Source organism: Trichoplusia ni, chromosome 16, assembly GCF_003590095.1.
Source record: "Trichoplusia ni isolate ovarian cell line Hi5 chromosome 16, tn1, whole genome shotgun sequence".
In the NCBI taxonomy this organism is placed as follows: domain Eukaryota; kingdom Metazoa; phylum Arthropoda; class Insecta; order Lepidoptera; family Noctuidae; genus Trichoplusia; species Trichoplusia ni.
Window position 1 is genome coordinate 4,159,422 of NC_039493.1, and position 19,973 is coordinate 4,179,394.

The 19,973-nt window shown below is 36.0% G+C and overlaps 1 protein-coding gene across 2 annotated transcripts; it reads left to right on the plus strand.

Annotated features, from left to right (window-relative positions):
* Positions 1-683: 683 nt before the first annotated feature.
* On the plus strand, positions 684-19,472 carry LOC113502008 (proclotting enzyme-like). Of its 2 annotated transcripts, XM_026883363.1 has the most exons (7): positions 684-1,221; positions 15,514-15,564; positions 15,646-16,671; positions 16,883-17,075; positions 17,727-17,887; positions 18,231-18,487; positions 18,875-19,472. In XM_026883363.1, the coding sequence occupies exons 1-7, from the start codon at positions 1,167-1,169 to the stop codon at positions 19,028-19,030; spliced, it is 1,899 nt and encodes a 632-aa protein (XP_026739164.1). In that variant the 5' UTR covers positions 684-1,166; the 3' UTR covers positions 19,031-19,472. The 2 variants fall into 2 exon arrangements, with proteins under 2 accessions (XP_026739164.1, XP_026739163.1); XM_026883362.1 differs by having other exon boundaries at positions 15,514-16,671.
* The last annotated feature ends 501 nt before the right edge of the window (positions 19,473-19,973 follow it).

Genomic DNA, 19,973 nt, shown 5'->3' on the forward strand with positions numbered 1-19,973 from the left:
CATCGTTTACCTTTTCTGTATGACATTGGACCGTAATTTGCGTAATATTTTCAACTTTGCTATTTTACTTCTGTAATGTTTTAAGGAAAATATTTTGTTTTTTATCAAGGCCAGTATTCAGATGTAAGTACCTAACTGTAGACCAAACCAATGAGATTTTAGTAAAATAGATATCTAGTGAGAAAATGACGCATTTTTATTGTTTTTCTATAATTTATAGAAATAATAATGTGCTCTATTAAGGTAAAGTTATATTTTAACGACGCTCAAATTTATAACGTGTCTGTTAATATTTTAGTAATTTGACCCGCCAAACCCTATTACCTACCTATAAGGTTATTAGATGTATTGAAAAAACTCATTTAATATAGTGCTTATGCCATGCTTAGCCAAAGCTGTGAAAAAAGTCTTCTGGTACGGTTTCAATCGAAAAAAATGAAAAAATCTGTTAAAATTTTTTTTCAATATTGGCACTAAGGAAGTTTTCCTTCTTTAATGTGGTATTTGCCGTAACTGTTTGTTTTGGTACGTTCTTTTTTTATTTCTTTTGGCTCAAGACAAGTATTCAGTCCTTTTGTCGTTCTTTTTTTTTAATGTTGAGATCGAGAACCTCGTTGTTGTGTATTTATGTTATTTAAATTTGTATAGTGGTAAGCCACGTAACTTGTATTCATTTAATTTAAAGTGCATCGCAGCTATATATAACGTCAAAAGAGTTATTAGTATGACCTCTTTTATCAGCTCTTTTTTTTCTCCTGCATAAGTGTCAAACACTCGTGCCGTCACACTGTAACGACTTTCCTACATCTGAACAGGGGACAATGATCACAGACGGCCTGCAATCAACCGATGCTCCCCACTGAACGCAGAAAGTAAAAGCACAACGCACCACCGCGGCCAATTCACTGTCCGTTACAAGAGTGAGCGCGACTCACGCGTTATGTCAAATTCTCCCGCCAAAAAAAACGTCAAACACAAGTCACGACACGAGTTTCGTCCGAAAACCTTTAACTTTTTTTTGGGAATATTTAAAGTCTTTTTATTTGTTTAAAGTGCGTCGAACTCCGGAGTGCGCCGTCCCCAGTTTCATAAGTGCTTATAGAATGTTATTGTGTGGTCGCGCAGTGAAAGTGGCGTGACGTAAGAGTTACATTAGAGCTGTTATTATGGCGGATATCGCTCGATTCGGGAAGCGGTGTCTTACTGTTTTCGGAATTTTTGGTAAGTCGAGTTTTTTTACGAATTATTTTAATATTGAAGTAGAATTTCTAATATTTTAAAAGCAGTTTCTCCTAAAAGTGGTTTCACTGTAAAAGTAAAGTACCTACTCAACGATGTACATAATTAATCCAAATATTGAGCAGTAAAATAGAGGATATAATTTATGGCATAATAATATATTATAATTTAACATGTTACGAAAATATATATTTTTTCTATTTATTTATCTAAACCTACAATTATATCTTAAAAAAGTGACTTGAAAATGCTAAATAAATATTACTACGTACAGATGTCACCAAACAATTGAATCGCGCATCATATTTTTAAAAGCAATAACGGCCGTGACCGCGGCGAAATGATTGTACCTTGCATTCAATTAATTAAATATTCAATCATGCAAGTATCTGCGAAATTAGCCGTCCGAACTAATTAAAATGACCTATTACGTTAATCCGATACAACATTATACTATTGGTACATAATAACTGACCCGCACAGCCCATTTCGTTAAGTTATGTGTGACACTGACGAATAACGTTACTTTTATTATTTTATTAGATAGTAAAGGTATTTCTAACTAAAATCATGAGACCAGGGGTAACCTGGAATCGTCACAATTTGTCTTATTATTCTATTATACGTGTATATTATGTCACTATACTTCTCCTAAACGGCTGGAACGATTCGAATGTAAATTTTTGGGCGTTTGGGTCGCTCCCTTAATGCTTTAATTAGATTCACAAAACAGGCACAACGAAGTTCACCGGATCAGCTAGTATTAGTATAGATTGCTAGCTCCACGCTGATCGCTGTAATTTGATCATAGTTCCGCATAGATGAGGATCGATATTTCCGGAATTTTAATCTTTCCGTAGTGTTACCTACAATATAATTTTATTATTATTATTTGTATGCACGCAAGCAGTCGAGACACAGGTTCATGCCTGTAATGTAATCCGTAGTTCGTATATGAGCTTTGATTTTATTGTTCTTCTTTCGAGACGCGTTTTAAATATTCTGTGGTCGGCACAAAGTTCAGTTCACTTTGGAATTTTCCTGTAATTTAAAAGTAGTTATGTTTAGAAAACGAAAGTCTATTTTTATGTGGTTGTTCCATTTTCGATTTGATCTTATAGAGCAAAAAGCACATCATCGAAATAATATCTGAAAATAATAAGGATGCTTTTGCGTTTGCTTTCTAATGAACTTTACGGCTTTAGGAGATGTTTATCATTCTTCCATATTATGATCGTTGTCACAAAGCACTGTTGACCCAGGCTTTCTCTAAGACACCTCATCAGATCTGTCGTAAGTTTGTTGACAAACATTAATCTCACGTGCTTAGCGCTGACTCAGAACAAATATTTAAAGGTTGAGCCGACAGGCGTGTAAAAGAAATTAGCCTTCTATGACTTAGTTAAAAAAATGTTCTTGTTAACGATAACTAACAATTCCGAACCCATGGCTATTAGCTTAAGGAAGATCTGGGAGCTTTTTTGGCGGGGGAATTCTCATGGATACCTGCTCCCTCGGGGGAGGGGACGGACAGTGTCAGGCAGTTTCTAACTAAACCCAACCACTGGATAACATCAGAAACGCTTTAATAGCAACACGTGTAAACGCATAGTGTGGCACCACGTGCAGACTGCAGCACTTCTCTTTCCACAGCTGCAACATAACTTTAAAAAGTGTTTGTACGCCTAGTCTAATTCACAGCCATATAATCGTCCAGTTGCCAAAGGTAACTAGGCAAGCAGAGTATGTTTTTTATTTGGTAATAATTCTTTTTATGGTAGAATAAGATTTAGATGGATAAAACAAGACAGTTAATCGTTTCTCCTATTACTATAGTTGAATTCGTTAGTTTTATTTCAGTTTTCTATGCTAAATCTGTCTCCACCTAATTCAGACTTACCCTACATCAATAGCCGTTGTAAATATGATAAATCAGCAAACAAATACAATAATTACGCCTTAAAAAGTAACTTCGGTAAATCCTGAACTAAAATCCTTACCTTAACAGTTCATTAACTTGTTATTTTCCCGAAATATAGAAATAATTTCGGACCTGAAACAGCTCTATCAATCTATCGCTACATAATTATTAAAATACACTTCTACTACACAAAATAAATCCATTCATTCATCACTTTCATGTGACATCAATTGTGTATGAAACACTTGCATAACATCTAGAGTCACACACTGCCTTAAATAATACATCCACTTTTAAAATCTCTCCGTAATGACGATAACTAGCTAAATATTTCATTTTAAATTAGAAACTAAACAGAGAAAGCCGTGCTTTTCTTTTGTAACAATTAACTCCGATGTTTTGTAAAAAGTATAACAGAAGAACGGAGACAGTAGAAATAGTTTTGTTTTGCGGATGCACTGTACTTAGATAACTATTATTCTGCTTTTCATCCGTCTCTAGATTCATAAGGAAATATATGTGAGCATGTGACACTAATGTTTTTTTGTGAAAATCGTGTTTTATTATACTTTATTCTTGCAAAGTGCTTAATTGTTTATGTCTCAATGATCATGTTACTTTGACCAAGGGTATAATATGTGTTTCACAAAGATGTTAGACAGATTCGTGGAAAGTTTAATCATCTGAATTAACTGTGTCAGCAATTCAAACAAAAACAATGTTTAAATTCGTGTACCGACGCGATGTTAAATATGTTCTGCTCTTTTAAAACACGGTGTAATTATACTGACGAATTTATATTTCATCCTAATGAGCATGTTTCGAATCATAAGTGGCATCCATTGGAAAAACCGTTTTCGAAACAGCCTTCAACGTGACATAATTTGTGTGCAGGTCAAAGATATTATTATAGTGAGTAATTAAATAAGCAAGAGTGCAAGTTACGTGGGGATTTTATGTTATTCTTGACCCCAGTCTAGATTTTGTTATGTACAGCGCTTAACAGTGCATGGACACTTTCATAACGCCCTTGAGTAGTCATTGTTGCAATTAAAATCCAAATGATTTTACTTTAAATTTGGTGCCTCTTTCAGGAACATTCCAACGTTAATATGAATTTTGTTGCTCGTTACCGAAATGCCATTCTTTTAAAGAACCAGCAGGAAAATCTATCAGTTAATCTTTTATAAATATTTTACAACTTAAAAAATAATAATCGATTATTTTATCTGACATATAAGGTAGCAACAAAAATATTCTCTTTACATCTCAAAGAAAGGGGAAGCCTGAGCATTGACCACCACGCTAGCTCACTCCGGGTTGACAATTTCAGATTCTAATTTTTGGAATCCAGGTTATGATGTTTTATTCCTGTTAGTCCCTGGTGTCTTAGAATAAATAAGAAGAAGGTAAGTACTATAAACCTTGGAAAAAAGATACATTTTTGTACTTGTCTATCTTGGAACCGAACCTGCATCTCGCGCATAGAAATGCATGACCTGCAAATCTATTGCGACACAACAGATTTTTATAACGACTACCTTTGCTGACTATACAATACACGGTGGTATTCTAGTAATATACCTTTCATTGCTTTCTAAACTCTAATGCCAAACATGGTCTTGGATTCTTATCTAAGTAACTGATAATTAAAGCTATAAACCATCACACTATGGATAATATTAGATATAGTAGGAGCAGACCGCTACGAGAAATGTCATAAAACTGTTTTATGAAGGAATTGTTTTCCTGAAACTTCTTAAAATATTTGCAGCAGCAAATGTCAATTTTTATTACATTGGATCACCTATTATTATAGAAACATCTCAAGATAGATTTACTGTAAAATATTACTAAATAATCGACCTGTACCATGTTATACCTGTGTGATTAGTATTTATTACTAGCTAACAACGTGTAACAATCTTAATGATTAACATACAAAAACATGTTACATTACTCGAGTATTGCATGATCGATTATCGCATCCACGTAACAATTACTATGTAATCGATTAATTTGCTACGCGCTCGTTTTTGTGCTGCTGCACGGCTATGGGCCACTGCTTATACTACGCGCTTAAAAAAAAAGAACTGTCAAGAAAGTTGTGATAGTTTCGCCATCAGATGGCACTGTTTTTTTTTGTTCGTAGAATTAAATTAGACGTAACATTCCAAATGACTATTTAGAAAACTATTTGTTTTAAATTTCAAATCGGTCATTAAGTCAGTAATAATCGTCAAACACAAATTATGACCTCCTTATCTGCTTACCCGCATGACATACCTTGGTATTTATGTAAATTCCTTCTTATTTTTACAGCACAAAATGAAACTAGCACTTTTGTGCATTTCTAACATAATTTCGATGCCCCAATTAGGTGTGACAACTACCATTTACATCGCTATTCGACATAATCGTATTTGACATATATTTAGTGAAAAACACCTTTACACCACAACCAAATCGACAAAACTTTAGCAAGAGACAGTGCACTATTTATAATCCTCCAGGCTCCTACATACAAGAGAAATCCACTAACTAGGAACAGCTTTTTAAGTTAATTAATAATCGTTCCTATTCTGCGATCTAGGAACACGCACGGGAACGGCAAATGGCAATTAATTAAGCGTTTTAAATATGATTTATTATAGAGAGTGGGTCGTAACACTGTTACTTATAATTTTCTCTCTCGGATACATGTAACGTGGTTTGCTGCCTATTTGTATTATATCGAGAAAAGCCTTGGTAAAGGCGAGTTCATATGAAACTCTGGTACTTGAGGTTCTAAGAAGTTTTTATAATCGTCTTTGATTCCATACTTTTTGATATCGTAGCCAAAATTCTCCGAAATTCATTCCCGGTTTTTCCTATCGTTTTGAGGTAAATAAAAAATTCTGACATTTATTTTAACGGAACTGTTCAGTTTACTTAAGCGCCAGTTTTGGTTGCATCATCAGACTAAGATTAACTTAGACTACTTCTGGCAAGTGATCTTTCGACAAACGTTATCGTTGACAGATCTCGTTTAATATGTATGTAGATAGATGACAGGTCAAATCGTAATCTTCCAACATTTGGGTTAAAATTGACGTGAACGATTGTATAAATGTGAGGTGGCTAGAGGGGCAGTTGAAGATTGAATTTACACTTGTAACAGTTGTAACCACGATTATAATTATGACGCTACTAAACGCGCCCTTTCTTCTTACATATTGAGATATCGGGCACAATGTTATTTCCGTTGTTATCCGCGCAGTGCATTACCCGCGTGAAGCTAACCCTGTTTGTGTCATACGCCTGTAACTAACTTACCAGCCCGCCATCCCGCCATCCCGCCAAGCGGCCATATTGGATCTGCATGATACGCGGATATTGTTTTACATTATGCCGGCATTCGGCTTTTAAGATTATGATTCTAATATTGCTTTCAATCAAATCACGATCCGAATACTTATATACTTTTTTTTGTAGAATTTTGTGCAATAGAGATACGTTTTGTGTTTTAGGGCATGGCAGGCATTTTACATTATAAATCTTTGTTTTGAACAAGGTTATTTTCCGTCATCCCTAAAAACCACTATAATTAAGCCAATTCACAAAAAAGATACTAAATCAGACATGAAAAATTATAGACCGATTGCTCTCATCCCTACATTTTCTAAAATATTTGAAAAGTCTATCTATACCAACCTTTATAACTATTTTGATAAAAACCGCATCTTTTCCGACAAACAAAAAGGCTTTAGAAAAAATATGTCCATAAACTTAGCCATATATGATTTTTTGAGTATGATTTATCCTAGAGTAGACGCAAGACAGCCATCATTTGCTTTGTATATGGATATGTCAAAGGCCTTTGATTTTGTAGACAACTCAATTTTATTAAAAAAACTGGAAATATATGGCATTAGAGGCAATGCTCTTAATTTAATCAAATCCTATCTAACTGACCGAATTCAACTTACATGTATAAACAAAATCTGTCCTAAAACTAAAACTGAAACTGAGTATAGATCTAGCCCTAGAATAGTTAAATTTGGTGTTCCTCAGGGCAGTGTTCTGGGTCCATTGCTATTTCTCATATACATTAATGACCTTCCCAACTCTACCACTGATAGGATGGTGCTATTTGCAGATGATTGCACAGTCATTTACAATAATGAAATTGAAATAAATAAAAGCTTATCTTCAATAATAGAGTGGTTAAAAAATAATAACTTATTAACAAATTTAGACAAAACGAAACTAATGCATTTCAAACAAAAAACAAATTATAAATTAAATACTAAAGTACAATATTTTGGAAAAGAAGTAAAGTTAACCGCATCAACTAAATTTCTCGGAGTTCACATAGATGATAATCTGAAGTGGCAAACACACGTCGATTCTTTATGCAAAAAAATATCCCAATCATCTTACGGCCTTTACCTCCTCTCCAAAAAAGTAAACCTCCCCGCACTACTGGTTGCATACCATGGTTATGTTGCTTCCAGGTTAAGATATGCAATAATCTTTTGGGGCAATGATACAAATTGGGACAGAGTTTTTAAATGTCAAAAGAAATGTATCCGCGCTATGTGTGGTTTGAAAAAAACTGACAGTTGTAAAGAATATTTCAAAAAATTAGGTTTACTTACAATTCCATCAATTTATATTCTAGAATCAGCTCTATTCATAAAACAAAATTCAACATTAATTACATTAGAATCTGGATCTCGCAATAGAAGTAGATTATATAATAAACTTAGCAGGAGATTTAAAACTACACTGTATGAAAAAAGTGTATTCAATATGGCTACTAAGATATATAATAAAATCCCAAAAAATATAAAAGATATTGAGAATATAAATATTTTTAAACATAATTTATCTAAGTTTTTGATAGAAAATTGTTATTACTGTCTCAGTGATTTTCTTTCCAGCTAAATAATTATTTTAATATTAAGTACCTATTAAGTACATGTTTTTATTACCTTTTTTTGTAATACTAGTTGTAAGATACATTTGTTAGCATTTAATACGCTAATAATGAATGTTTTTCATTTTATTTTTTCACATTTGTATGCCCTGTGTGGCGGATCACGGCATGAACATATTTTATTTAAGACCTACCTTATACCTGTGAATCACAAATAAACGATTTGATTTGATTTGACAGAATGGGCTTCAAGGTTTCCATTAATAAGATCCACAAAAAAAAAGTTGTATTTTTGTTTTCAAGTTAAAAATATAATTATAACTTGAAAACAAAAACATCACCGCGATAGCTCTGCTCTGACACTGGACAAACCGTTGGACCGTTCTAACACTATATTCTCTGCATTGCTAGTTTAGCTATTTAGAGTAAGCACACAGGCCAGTCTTAGCAGATTCAACTGATAATCAAACTTCCCATGAAGTGTTGCTCTTATTCAAAATTACCAACCAGACAATCAAATTTTACCTATCTATTGCTGGACATCTATAATTTTTTAACAAATCTATAGTTTAAGACACTCGCGGTACGTTTTCTGCTTACGTTACACTAATTACAAACAACACAGTTGCTAACAGGAACGTTTTAACCTTGACATCCAGTGTGAGCTGCGCTATAAATTATGTGCGAACACGACGTGTCTTCGCATACTAAAATAACAAACGTTTTCTAAACGAAATGCAACGCCGTTAGCTGTGTGTAGGAAGTTCAGGAAAGTAAAAGAGTGGGATTGTTGTCCTTACATGGATGAAAAGGATTTTTTTCAGAAAAATGTTTTTTATAAATGCGATTCTTCGTAATGCATCTGGTGTTTAGAATGATATAAAGAGATTGTTCGTGTTAAAATCGGTGAAGAAATCAAAGCAAAAAAAACTATCGCTAGTACAGTCAGTGCTGGAACAGCCCGTCTTTTATTCTTATAAAAAAATGCCGTCCGCTAAGGAATTTAATCGTTACCTCGCGGGCGGTTTACAAAAATTATGTCCGAGAGCACAAAAACACCCAGACTCAGGACAACCAAAAAAATAAGAAAAAATATTCCGACTATTTCCAAGTCAAAGATATTTTAGATAAATATAAAAGTTACTAGATGGCTTCCACCTCTGAAGTTTGACTGCAGTTGTGAAATCTCGTGAGATTCAAGGTTTTTTCCTCAACGTGGGAATCGTTTTAGTAGGTAAAAATAAAATAAAACCTTTTAAATACGATAATTACTAGATATAAATAGCAAGAGTTAACATCCTATTCACACAAATCTCCAAGACATTCACAAGCAACATTTCATAACTGAACCGAAATGCATATGCCATCATTCTGCATAAGAACATCCGTGATAACATTATGCAAATCGGAACCGAGCACAAAAGATTACCCAACGCAACATGAATGAGTTGCCGGAGCGAAATAACTCGAATTTTGAGATGCGCTGACGCCGGTCGTAACCACAGCAATTGCAAAACTTATGTAGATAAGTAGGTGCGTTTTTGAGACGAGGATAATCTTTTCCTGCAGGGATTGTCGAGTGGTAAAGGTCTCTACACCAAACCCCTGAGCGCGACTCGTCGGGGTTCGATCCACGAAGACAATCTTTCGAGCGTTTTGTGTGCCACGAATGGGTCTGGCAGTTTTTAATACACACACAGGGATATCAGACAAGAATTTTTTTTTCCTATATTTAAGGCAAGCGGAAAATCTGGCGAGGTTATCCTTTTTAAATTATATTCTTACTCATCAATAAATGATAAGGATAAGGGAATCAGCATTTTGATACAAAATGCGACCCTTCTTTACATGCCTGAAAGCTCTACTTCGAAAACTCAAAATTGACGTATTTTAACACATTCTATGGCAGCTCCCAACGTTTGCACCCTCATGTTGTTAGCCTTTCCCAGTTAACCGCCTAACAAAGACATACGACGTTACGTTCAAACAATATCAATTCACCGGTATCTATGTTACCGAGTCCGTGGAAGCTGTTAACCCGTATTTTTGACTCATTGACCGCCTTATCTGAACGACAGTGAAAGTGAGTGATGTCATCGACGCTCGCGCATTATATAAGCTATTGTGTGCGAAATGCCACTCGTTTAACATCGTATGAATATGCAGAAGATCAATAGATTGACCTAGGGTCCGTTTTCCTGATGATTTACTGGTAAACGGGATGGGTGAAGGACTCCCGTAGTTCTTAACAGCAAAAAAAGGACTTTGGGAAATTCTTTCCGATCCTCCACTCAGAAGAAGGAGCAAGGATTCTTCCCCAGTAGGGATGACCATGGATTTTTCCGAATAATTAAAAGGAACTTCTGACTTGCAACTCTTTTTACAGACACTCAAATCTTACCTTTCTTACAATTAAAACCGGGTATTTCACATCGTGGACCTTCTGCAGTAATATTATTCTTGGACAATGCGAATTGAAATCATTTTAATCTTGATGAGTTCTATGTCTTGTTATCGAGATGAAAACATTGTTGTTTTAATTTTAAGTTGCTTAACGTGTTTTATAAGGAGTGTGGGGCCTATTGTGTGTGTGAGAGATTTTTAAGAACTTTCAATAAAGTCGGAGAGTCATTCATTTCGTGATGGGACTTTCGTTGTCTGTATTTGGAGTTCGCCATATTCTTGTCAAGGATACGTAGGTTGTAACTCTTTATTAAGCTTTTTACGACTTTTCTTACAACATTTTTTAAAGGTACCTAAGTAGGATAAAGTGTGTGCGTTATTTGGAAACTACGAAAAAGCGATACATGAAAAAAAAATCATTTTTGGCTATTGATTGTCAATTTTATTTAGATAATAAACTAATTATAATGGAAATGTCCAAGTAGCTTCAGGATCAATAAGATCTTTTAACTTTCAACTCTTCTTTTCCCTACAAGCTACTTAATTATATCTTAATCAACTTGTTTATTAATCAAATACTAAGTGGTAAAAAATATCCTCAATCGTAATGCCGCAATCAGAACAGGCCCAGTTGAAAATTCTTATGAAACATTAGTTATTAGTTGGAAAATCCACGTCTGTGCAACTTTACCGATACATGCGGGCTGTAATTATAATTTATTGCGTTTAGTTACTTCATTTATACCTAGTATTTTATTTGAGTCAACTAAAAACATCGATCATATCATAATTTTGACGCTATTTTATTATAACAACTTTCGTAAGGCGGATGCGTAGTTATTTATTTAATAACTCGAGCGTATTTATCGGGATTATATTGATATAAATAATAATACTAAGCTTTATAATAAGGCCTGAATAAATAAACAAAACCCGAATTCTTTTATAATATATAATTGATAATTAACTTACATTACACAATGCTATGTCTGGTATCCAACGATAGGAATATATTACAATTACGAACTCTTACCGACCGTGGGACAGACCGTTTATGATATGCTTTTGTGCTGCTTTTCTTTATTTCAAAGTAATAATACTTATTAAGAAACGCATTACTAAGTAGGCTGGTTATTGTTGTTAGAGTGACAACAATATGACACTAAACGCAGTTATGATGAAGTAACGCTAGACGCATGTAGCAGCCTGTCGCTTACGAAACGAAATAAGTCGTGCACGCAATTTTTTTAACTACTCTCTGACTAATAATTTAGTTCATGTGTCAATAACATTTAAGTCAAATGCACGAGATCCTCAAACTCAGATTAAGTGCATGTGGATCACAAATGCTTCTTCTGCACGGATATCGAAGACCGGACACACATTGAGGTTGGAATGGCGATACCACTCGGCTATTCGTGCAATCAAAAGGCATTTAAAGTTAAACCTATGTACTTTCAGAGTAACGACATCTAGGGATCTACAAAAAAGCCTTATGCTCTTCCTTCGTCGTTCCCCCCTTTTATGAGTTCACTTCTTCAATTCTCGGAATCACCAAGTCCGCTGGTAAGAAGTCCAAGGTTACGAACAAGCAAACTGGGATCGTACCTCTTAAAAGTAAAACTGTAGCCTAAGTACAAGTTAGTCACCGCACTAGACCGTATAGTGCCGTCTCGCTTCCAAAGCAGTACAAACCTTTAAAAACAACCTGATCGCCTTACATAATATTACATAAAGTTCTGATCATTACCAGCTCCGGGTCTACCAATAGGTGCGTGAGTAACGCTGTGTTTCCCAGTGACGTAACGAGGTCAGTGTTTATGAAACATCCTTCGTTGCATGTTAATACGTGCGGTGATACCACACCCCCGGTTTTGGGACACGGATCTTTTGTCAACAAACTGCAATACCTAATTGTGCCTAAGGAAGTTTCTTTGAGTTATTTTTAACTCTGCCAAATATTATGATGAAAACTTTTGTCACTGCAATCCACAATGGATGCGGAGACCTGTATCTAAACATTTAATAAAAGTACAGATCTACAGATCACAAAACTGACAGTCTATCCAAGTGAGATTTCTAAAATCCTAAACTAAGAAACTTCCATTGCAAAAATGTCAATGAGTCAGATGGGACTTTTACAGAATATTTAAAGAAGGTAAAGGGATCTTCCTTAAAATTGAATTTAGCGTAAGCGTAGAGCTAACTTCATAAATGAAAACCACCACTTAAATGAAAGATTTCACAATTAAGCGTAACAGTAAGACCTGTTTATATACATATTTTCCAGTTAACGAACTATATTTATATAACAGCGGTAAGTCGGCAAGATAAAGCAGTCTTGACAACTGTCCGATACGAATTTCAGGTCAGTATTCAATAGACCTGTTGCTAGAACTGGCTAGGAATAGATAATGATTCACGGAATTAATTTACTTGGATTATCCATTTATAAGTTAAGTACACATTTGGCGTTTTAGATCCTAAAATATAAAATTATCTTTATTCGCTTATAGTGAGGTAAAATAGATAAAATAATTACAATTATCACACACTTTGTTGGAAAATCACAGCATGCAAATTTGATGAAGCAAACTACTATCATATCTAAATTCTTACTTCCATAGCCCAGCCCATATTCGTCCTCTGCTGGACATAGGTCTTCCCAATTTTACGCCATCTTCGGCTGCTCGCATCCAGCTCCTGCCAGCCATATTGCGCAGATATGTTGAAAGCTATCAAATTGATCCTACCATCTCTGCGAAGACATTACCAGCCCATATAAAGAGATAACTATACATCGTTGCGTTTACTGTGGACCAGCACAATTGGAGACAGTAAATGTAATGTTTGTTTACTAAGAGACACTATTTTAGTCCTGAAGAGATTAGTTAATAAGCCTTTTGCGGCATTTAATTTGCATTAAGCTAGGTAATCACTGTTATGTAGAAAGTATATTGTATCTTAAAATCAACTTATTCGGTTAATTTGAAACAATTAATACCCACGTTAGTATTTTTGTACACTGTACGATTGACAAACGCCTGGGAATGAACTGCACTAAAACATGTATTGTTAATCTTTGCGTGATTATTTTTTATTTGTTTATTCAAAACACCCTTTTTGGATTTGGTGCGAGTCGTATTTTGTTTCCGATCTGTTAAATAAAAAACTGCCAATGCTTGTTTTGTTTGATCTCCGTTTCTCATTATCTTAGCAATCTTTCCATTGTGTCGGATAATGTTTCACACAACCCTTCCGTCCTTTTTCTTAATTCTATTTAGCTTTTAGCTCCCTTGTCAACTATTTTTTTAGAACCGATTTCTAACCCAAAATATAAATATTTATTTCTGACTACTAATCAGAAATAAATTTACTATCATCCTGAGGGCCTGCCTCTTCCTCTTCTACTAAGATTGTTATACATGTAGAAGCAAGTTGCGAAGAAGAACTCTACAACTGGCATATTGGTCTAGTGTTTAGTGGGTCTGACGGCTATTCCGGAGGTCGTAGGTTTGATTTAGTTTGGTTTGCTTAGTTTGAGACTAGGCGTTGTGTGAAAGTTATGGAATATTATTATCATATCTCTCTTTCACAAACACACTTGTCTTGCTTCGCTTTGCTTTGCTTGCCCAGAACTGGCTAAGACTGACCCTAAAACACATCGAAGGCTTCGCCATAACCAATGTCAGTCAAGGCACATTGCACAACGTTAGCATAAAACTTTCTACTGACTCACAAATGCCCATAAGTCCTAGTCGTACGTTGGTAACATATTACGTTTATTTTTAAAACTATTTATGGTAATTTTGACCGACTTTTCTCGTTTATTTAAAAATAAACTAGGTCTAAATTTAGATTCTAGTTACGTAGAGGTTCAAACTACTTGATACATATACAAGATACTTTAGGATGAGTAAAGTGGGTTTTGCTCGAGTTTGTAAGTTATCTGCAGTATAATAAAGAGTCAAATTCGTTTACTTAGCTTAAATCCAAGAGCTGACTATAGGCTTCACCAACCAGATCTAACAGCGATATGACATTAAAATGTTCCATGAGCCGTAATATTCCCTTACATAACGACAAGCTTTGCAAAATATTACCAATAAAAGAAAAAGAACGCAACTAATCTTAAAAATGTAAGTTGCGTGACTTCCGCTAGAGACAATCGTGATGAGTCACGATGGACAATCTCCAAATGTTAACGAAATACCTGCGAGACACACACGACACACGACACTCCAATAAATACACAAATAAAACCAAAACCTTATTCTGAGAAAGCATTAAATTAGGTAGTTTCACTCTCCTTTGAGACGTAATCCACTATTATTATAAGATTAAACAAATTAAAAGTTTCTCCGAAACCAAAGATGGATGCGACTTTTAATTGTTTACCTGTTTTTGTTTTTCTGTCTTTGTTTAGTATTGGAAGCCTTTGCATTCGTTTTGGAATCATAAACCAAAACCTATTGTTTTTCAACAAATTGATGTGAAATAGCTAAATCGTGTAGGCCTCTACTTAAATTGGAGACGACAAAGGTGAAAGCTGTCTAATCCATAAAAGTACCTAAAATGAAGACAGTTTAAATACTTCACACGTAACCCAGCGTGTCTAAAGGACTCGATTACTTTCACGACTCGCTCATATAATTGTAACTAAAATACGAAATTTCTTTTAAAATATTCTAATATCGATTACGTGAAACTTGATTTTGCATAACGATTTTAAGATACATGTAATCTAGAGACATAATTAAGTAATTGCATGATGATAATTATTCTTCACGACACGCACGGAGGTTACTACCGCTAATATTAGAGAGTTTTATGTAGGGAACTAGGAATGTACTTTTACTTTAGCAAGCAAAAATATATTGTTTATTCAATTTTCATTCTTAGGCAAAACAGTGAGAGAACCTTCTTTATTTTAAACTCTTCCGTATCATCTCAAATGATTTTTCCAGCTTAATACTTTTTCTATTGATGTAAATTGGAAACAATAAAAGCAATGTTTCTGTTGTTCCAGGTGTAATACAGATATTACCAGCGGGATGTCAGTACGCAGACCACCACATGGGTAGGTATGCATCAATTCTTCTAGTCGCCCCCTACCTCTTGCCTCAAGTACAGACTTTACAACGTTCTTTCCATCTTCCAGTAAGCTTCGTGCAGAGCCCGGGTGACTGGAACAGACACTCACAGCAAAGGAACCCCCCATGGCATCAGTTCTCATCACCAAGAAAAAGATCTCCAGACCAAAGCGCTTACTACGCAAATAACCAGTACGACCCTCAGTATGGCTTTAACAATTATGGTCCTCAACCTAATCAAATTGGTAATCCCCACTATGGACAAACCCAAAACTATCCGGGACAACATTTCCCCGGACCGCAATATAATAGCAGATCATCCGTAGGACTGATCTATTCTGATCCAACATATCAGAACGATCCGAGGTTACTGTCAGACTCAGCGTTCACGAAAATTTCTGAAACCCTCGGTGCTATCAATACCGTCGGTCACTACCTAGTGGATATGGTCAGTGACTCTCGAGATAGGGATGAAAAGGATCCCAATTTACAACGGTTGCCGCATGCTCTGTACACCATAAGTAAAAATGTTTTAGGCCGAAACGTTACCGATAAAATAGCGCCTATCGTAAAGAAGGCTCTACCGAACGTATTACCCGATGTCCCTGTTTCAAAAATAACGAATATTGAGGCAGAAGAAGACAGAGGAGCTATATGTTCAACACCTGAGAACGAGGAAGGCTACTGTGTAGATTTGTCGAATTGTCCGAAACTGCTGCTGAACTTCATGTACCTCCGAGAATCCTTGTGTTTCAAGGATTCGCTTGTCCCTGGAGTCTGTTGTCCGAAGTACGCGATCACACCTTCGGAGAAACCGGTAGTGGCTTCATCTAGTAAACCGACACTGTTAGTACCAGTGACAACTCAGAAACCTAAGCCTGTGGTGACTGAGAAGCCGTCAGCGGTGTTGGTGCTCACGACGAAAAAGCCGAAGCCGATTACCACCACGAAACGGCCGCCCAGCACCACGCGGCGGACGACCACTACTACGCGCCGCCCGCCCACCACCACGGTGACCACACCCAGGACTACATCATATTACACAGTCGCGCCACCTGTTATCAGCAATTACTCTAACATTGTTGATATTGAAGGTAAGAAATCAACAGAATTATAAATACTCTGCTTGTCACGTAACTATGTGCCTCTGTATTTACAGAATTCTGAGGACCAACCTATTTATCCATTTGATACGTTTTTAGGTTGTAACGATCACGAAGACGATATCAAAACGCAATACTTTTCAGAAAATGTAGTTCTCCAAATACCTAGATTCATACTTTATCAACATACTCCTGTTTTCAGACTGCGGCCAACGAGAAGACGAAGGTGGTCGCATCGTGGGCGGCACAGAAGCCAAGTCCGGCGCGTGGCCGTGGATGGCCGCCATCTACCTGCACAGCCCCAAGGGCCGCGAGTTCTGGTGCGGCGGCACGCTCGTCAACAAGAAGCACGTGCTCACCGCCGCGCATTGCACTCGGGACTCCAAGCAGAAACCGTGAGATTGGCTATTCTGTTGCCAAGTTTTTTCTTGTTTTAAGTCTGAGGAAATAAGTATACGTCATACAAATTTTGTTGTAAAAGTACCGAAGAATAATTTAATTCCATATTTTGATGAATTTGACACCATTTTCTCGTTCAATATAACGTCCAAACTTCCAAAAATCGACTTTTTTTTTAACCAATCTTCGATTCACTGACAGATATTACTTATACCTGAAGGAATTATTTATGAACTTGGCATTAGATAATTATGTTAAGTCCACTTTCATTTAATTGTACAATATACATATATTAACACAAGCTGTTGCCCGCGACTTCGTCCACGTGGTTAGAATTTTCCCCGTTTTTTCCACATTTTACATTGTATCTTCGCTTCTATTAGTTGCAGCGTGATGTTATATATCCTATAGCCTTCCTTGATAAATGGTCTATTCAACAAAAAAAATGTTCAATTCGAACCAGTAGTTCCTGAGATTAGCGCGTTCAAACAAACAAACAAACTCTTTAGCTTTATATATTAAGTATAGATATTCCAGTAATTCCTTAAAATATTTTTTTATGAAAGTGCGATAAACACCTATAAATAACACTTTGCAACCATGTTCTATTTACCGTGAGTAACCTGTTCTGACCTATTGCTCTGTAGATACCCTCCCCGTCAGTTCAGCGTGCGTCTGGGCGACGTGGACCTGGCGCGGGACGACGAGCCCTCGCGGCCCGTCACGTTACGCGTCACCGACGTCAGGACACACAACCAGTTCTCAAGGGTCGGCTACTATAACGATATCGCTGTGCTGGTGCTTTCAGGTAAGGGGGACAGTTGTTGAAAAGGTCGCTTTTTATGTACGGATGAATTTGTTTACAAGGTTAGCAGTAGGTACTTATGGGTGTGATTGTTTTGGTTGTAGAAGTGCGTCACCGCTTTAGGATGTAGGTCTCGTTTACCAACTTCAGCAGTCCTGGTGGAACTATGACCTTTATTCTCTTTTCTCACAAGTCTAATTTTACAATGTAATTTAGATAGAGAATAAATGCTACGCCACTACTTGATTTAGTTATAAATGCCATAATTATTATAAGTATATGTCAGTTAAAGGCACCATCCATGATTCCCGAAAAAGACTCAAACACAAATGGTTTTTTTTATCAGACAACGTCCAAAAATCGAAATACGTGATACCAATATGCCTACCTCACGGAGAGCTAAGACGGCAGCAGTTCGACGGAGCTATCGCCACAGTGGTGGGGTGGGGCAACACGCGCTACGGCGGCGGGGAGAGCTCCAAGCAGCTGGAGGCCAGGATGCCGGTGTGGAGGAACGAGGACTGCGACCGAGCCTACTTCCAGCCCATTACTGACACGTTCCTGTGCGCTGGGTACGCGAGAGGCGGTGTTGATGCTTGTCAGGTAAACTGTTCATATAATTCTACTGTTGCATGATGATGAGTTTGCGTCGCGTTCCCATGGTCTCAGGTACAGGGAAGGGTGAAGCACTTTGGTGGTTTTAGCCGGTCGGAGTTCGGCACACCTCTCTGCCTTTCCAAGGGCGGAGAAAGTCCATGAGGATTTCCCCGGGTAGAAAAAGGATTATAATATTATTAGGATCAAGAAGCCTCATCTTAAAGTAATACTGATGAAATGTGCAAGCGAGACGACGGTCTATTACCAGCGAGAGCTATTTCTTTATGGGGTGAGTTTAGCCCCGGAAAAAAAAGAGTAATTTTGATATTTCCTCCAACTTAACTATTCCTTTATGAATTCCGTCATATTCAAATATTTTGTCTTTTGTTTCAGGGTGACTCAGGAGGACCTCTCATGCTTCAAGTGAAAGGCCGTTGGGTACAAATAGGGGTGGTTTCGTTCGGAAACAAGTGCGGGGAACCGGGCTACCCAGGAGTCTACACCAGGGTCACACACTACTTCAACTGGTTACAAGAAAACTTAATTTAAATATGTAACGTATAAGTCAACGAGTTCGATAATTTATGTTAATTATTACGTAAAACATGTTAATGCAACGAGTCACTTGTAGTTTAATATTTATTAGAGAATGATAATAAATAAGAAGAATTGTTATTTTTAATGTTGAAACGAAATTATCATTTTTATTATCAATTAATATCTTAGTTATCAACTGGACCTATTCCTTTTATTCATAGTAAATAGTAAAAATAGCACTCCATAGTTTTTCAGGTTTAATACCTCTCACCCAGTTACCATGTTTCAAGAATAAGTTAGTTAATTTAAGTAACAATTTGTAAAAATATTAATTTATTTTTTACTCATAATTATGCGTACATAAATACTGCACTCGATCTATTTATTAGCAGGACCACAGCTGGACCTATTTACTTAAAAAGATAAAAGATATTGTGATAATTTTATAATTTAAAATTACTGACTGTTAGTTATAAGATTAATAAATGTAATACTATGGACCAAATTGTTTTATTTCAACTACCTTTGTTCTATGGAAACAGCAAGACACCCAGCGGGCTCGTCGTTGCACATAAGTTATCCAAGTTCCTAACTTCATAACGTCAAGAAAGCATTAGAAGTATATATTTAAAAGTATTTTAAAGTAACTTTCATCTTGGTGAATTTAAGGTATGTACTTGGTAACTTCAAATTTTCTCTTGCTTCTATTATATATCTTAGTTATCTTGGTCCCCCTAAAATTGTAGGCGATAATCCTGGGAGTCACTAGAAGCTAAAATTAAAAAAGATTCCCGGGATTACGTTACAGTAGTTAAGGTATTTTTTTTAATTTTTGTAATAAGCCCGAAAATATCGCCCCACGAAATCCTTCAAACATAAGTATTACTATTGAACAAAAATAAATGCGCCTTTTGAATTGCTACGTAAAAGAAAGTAATGTAAAACTGTATATTCA

Bases quoted from the DNA above. Each gene is read 5' to 3' on its own strand.
- LOC113502008 (XM_026883362.1), top strand. From the start codon at position 1,167: ATGGCGGATATCGCTCGATTCGGGAAGCGGTGTCTTACTGTTTTCGGA. The intron at 16,672-16,882 runs GTAAGAAATCAA...TCCTGTTTTCAG, and splicing joins TAACATTGTTGATATTGAAG to ACTGCGGCCAACGAGAAGAC. The intron at 18,488-18,874 runs GTAAACTGTTCA...CTTTTGTTTCAG, and splicing joins GCGGTGTTGATGCTTGTCAG to GGTGACTCAGGAGGACCTCT.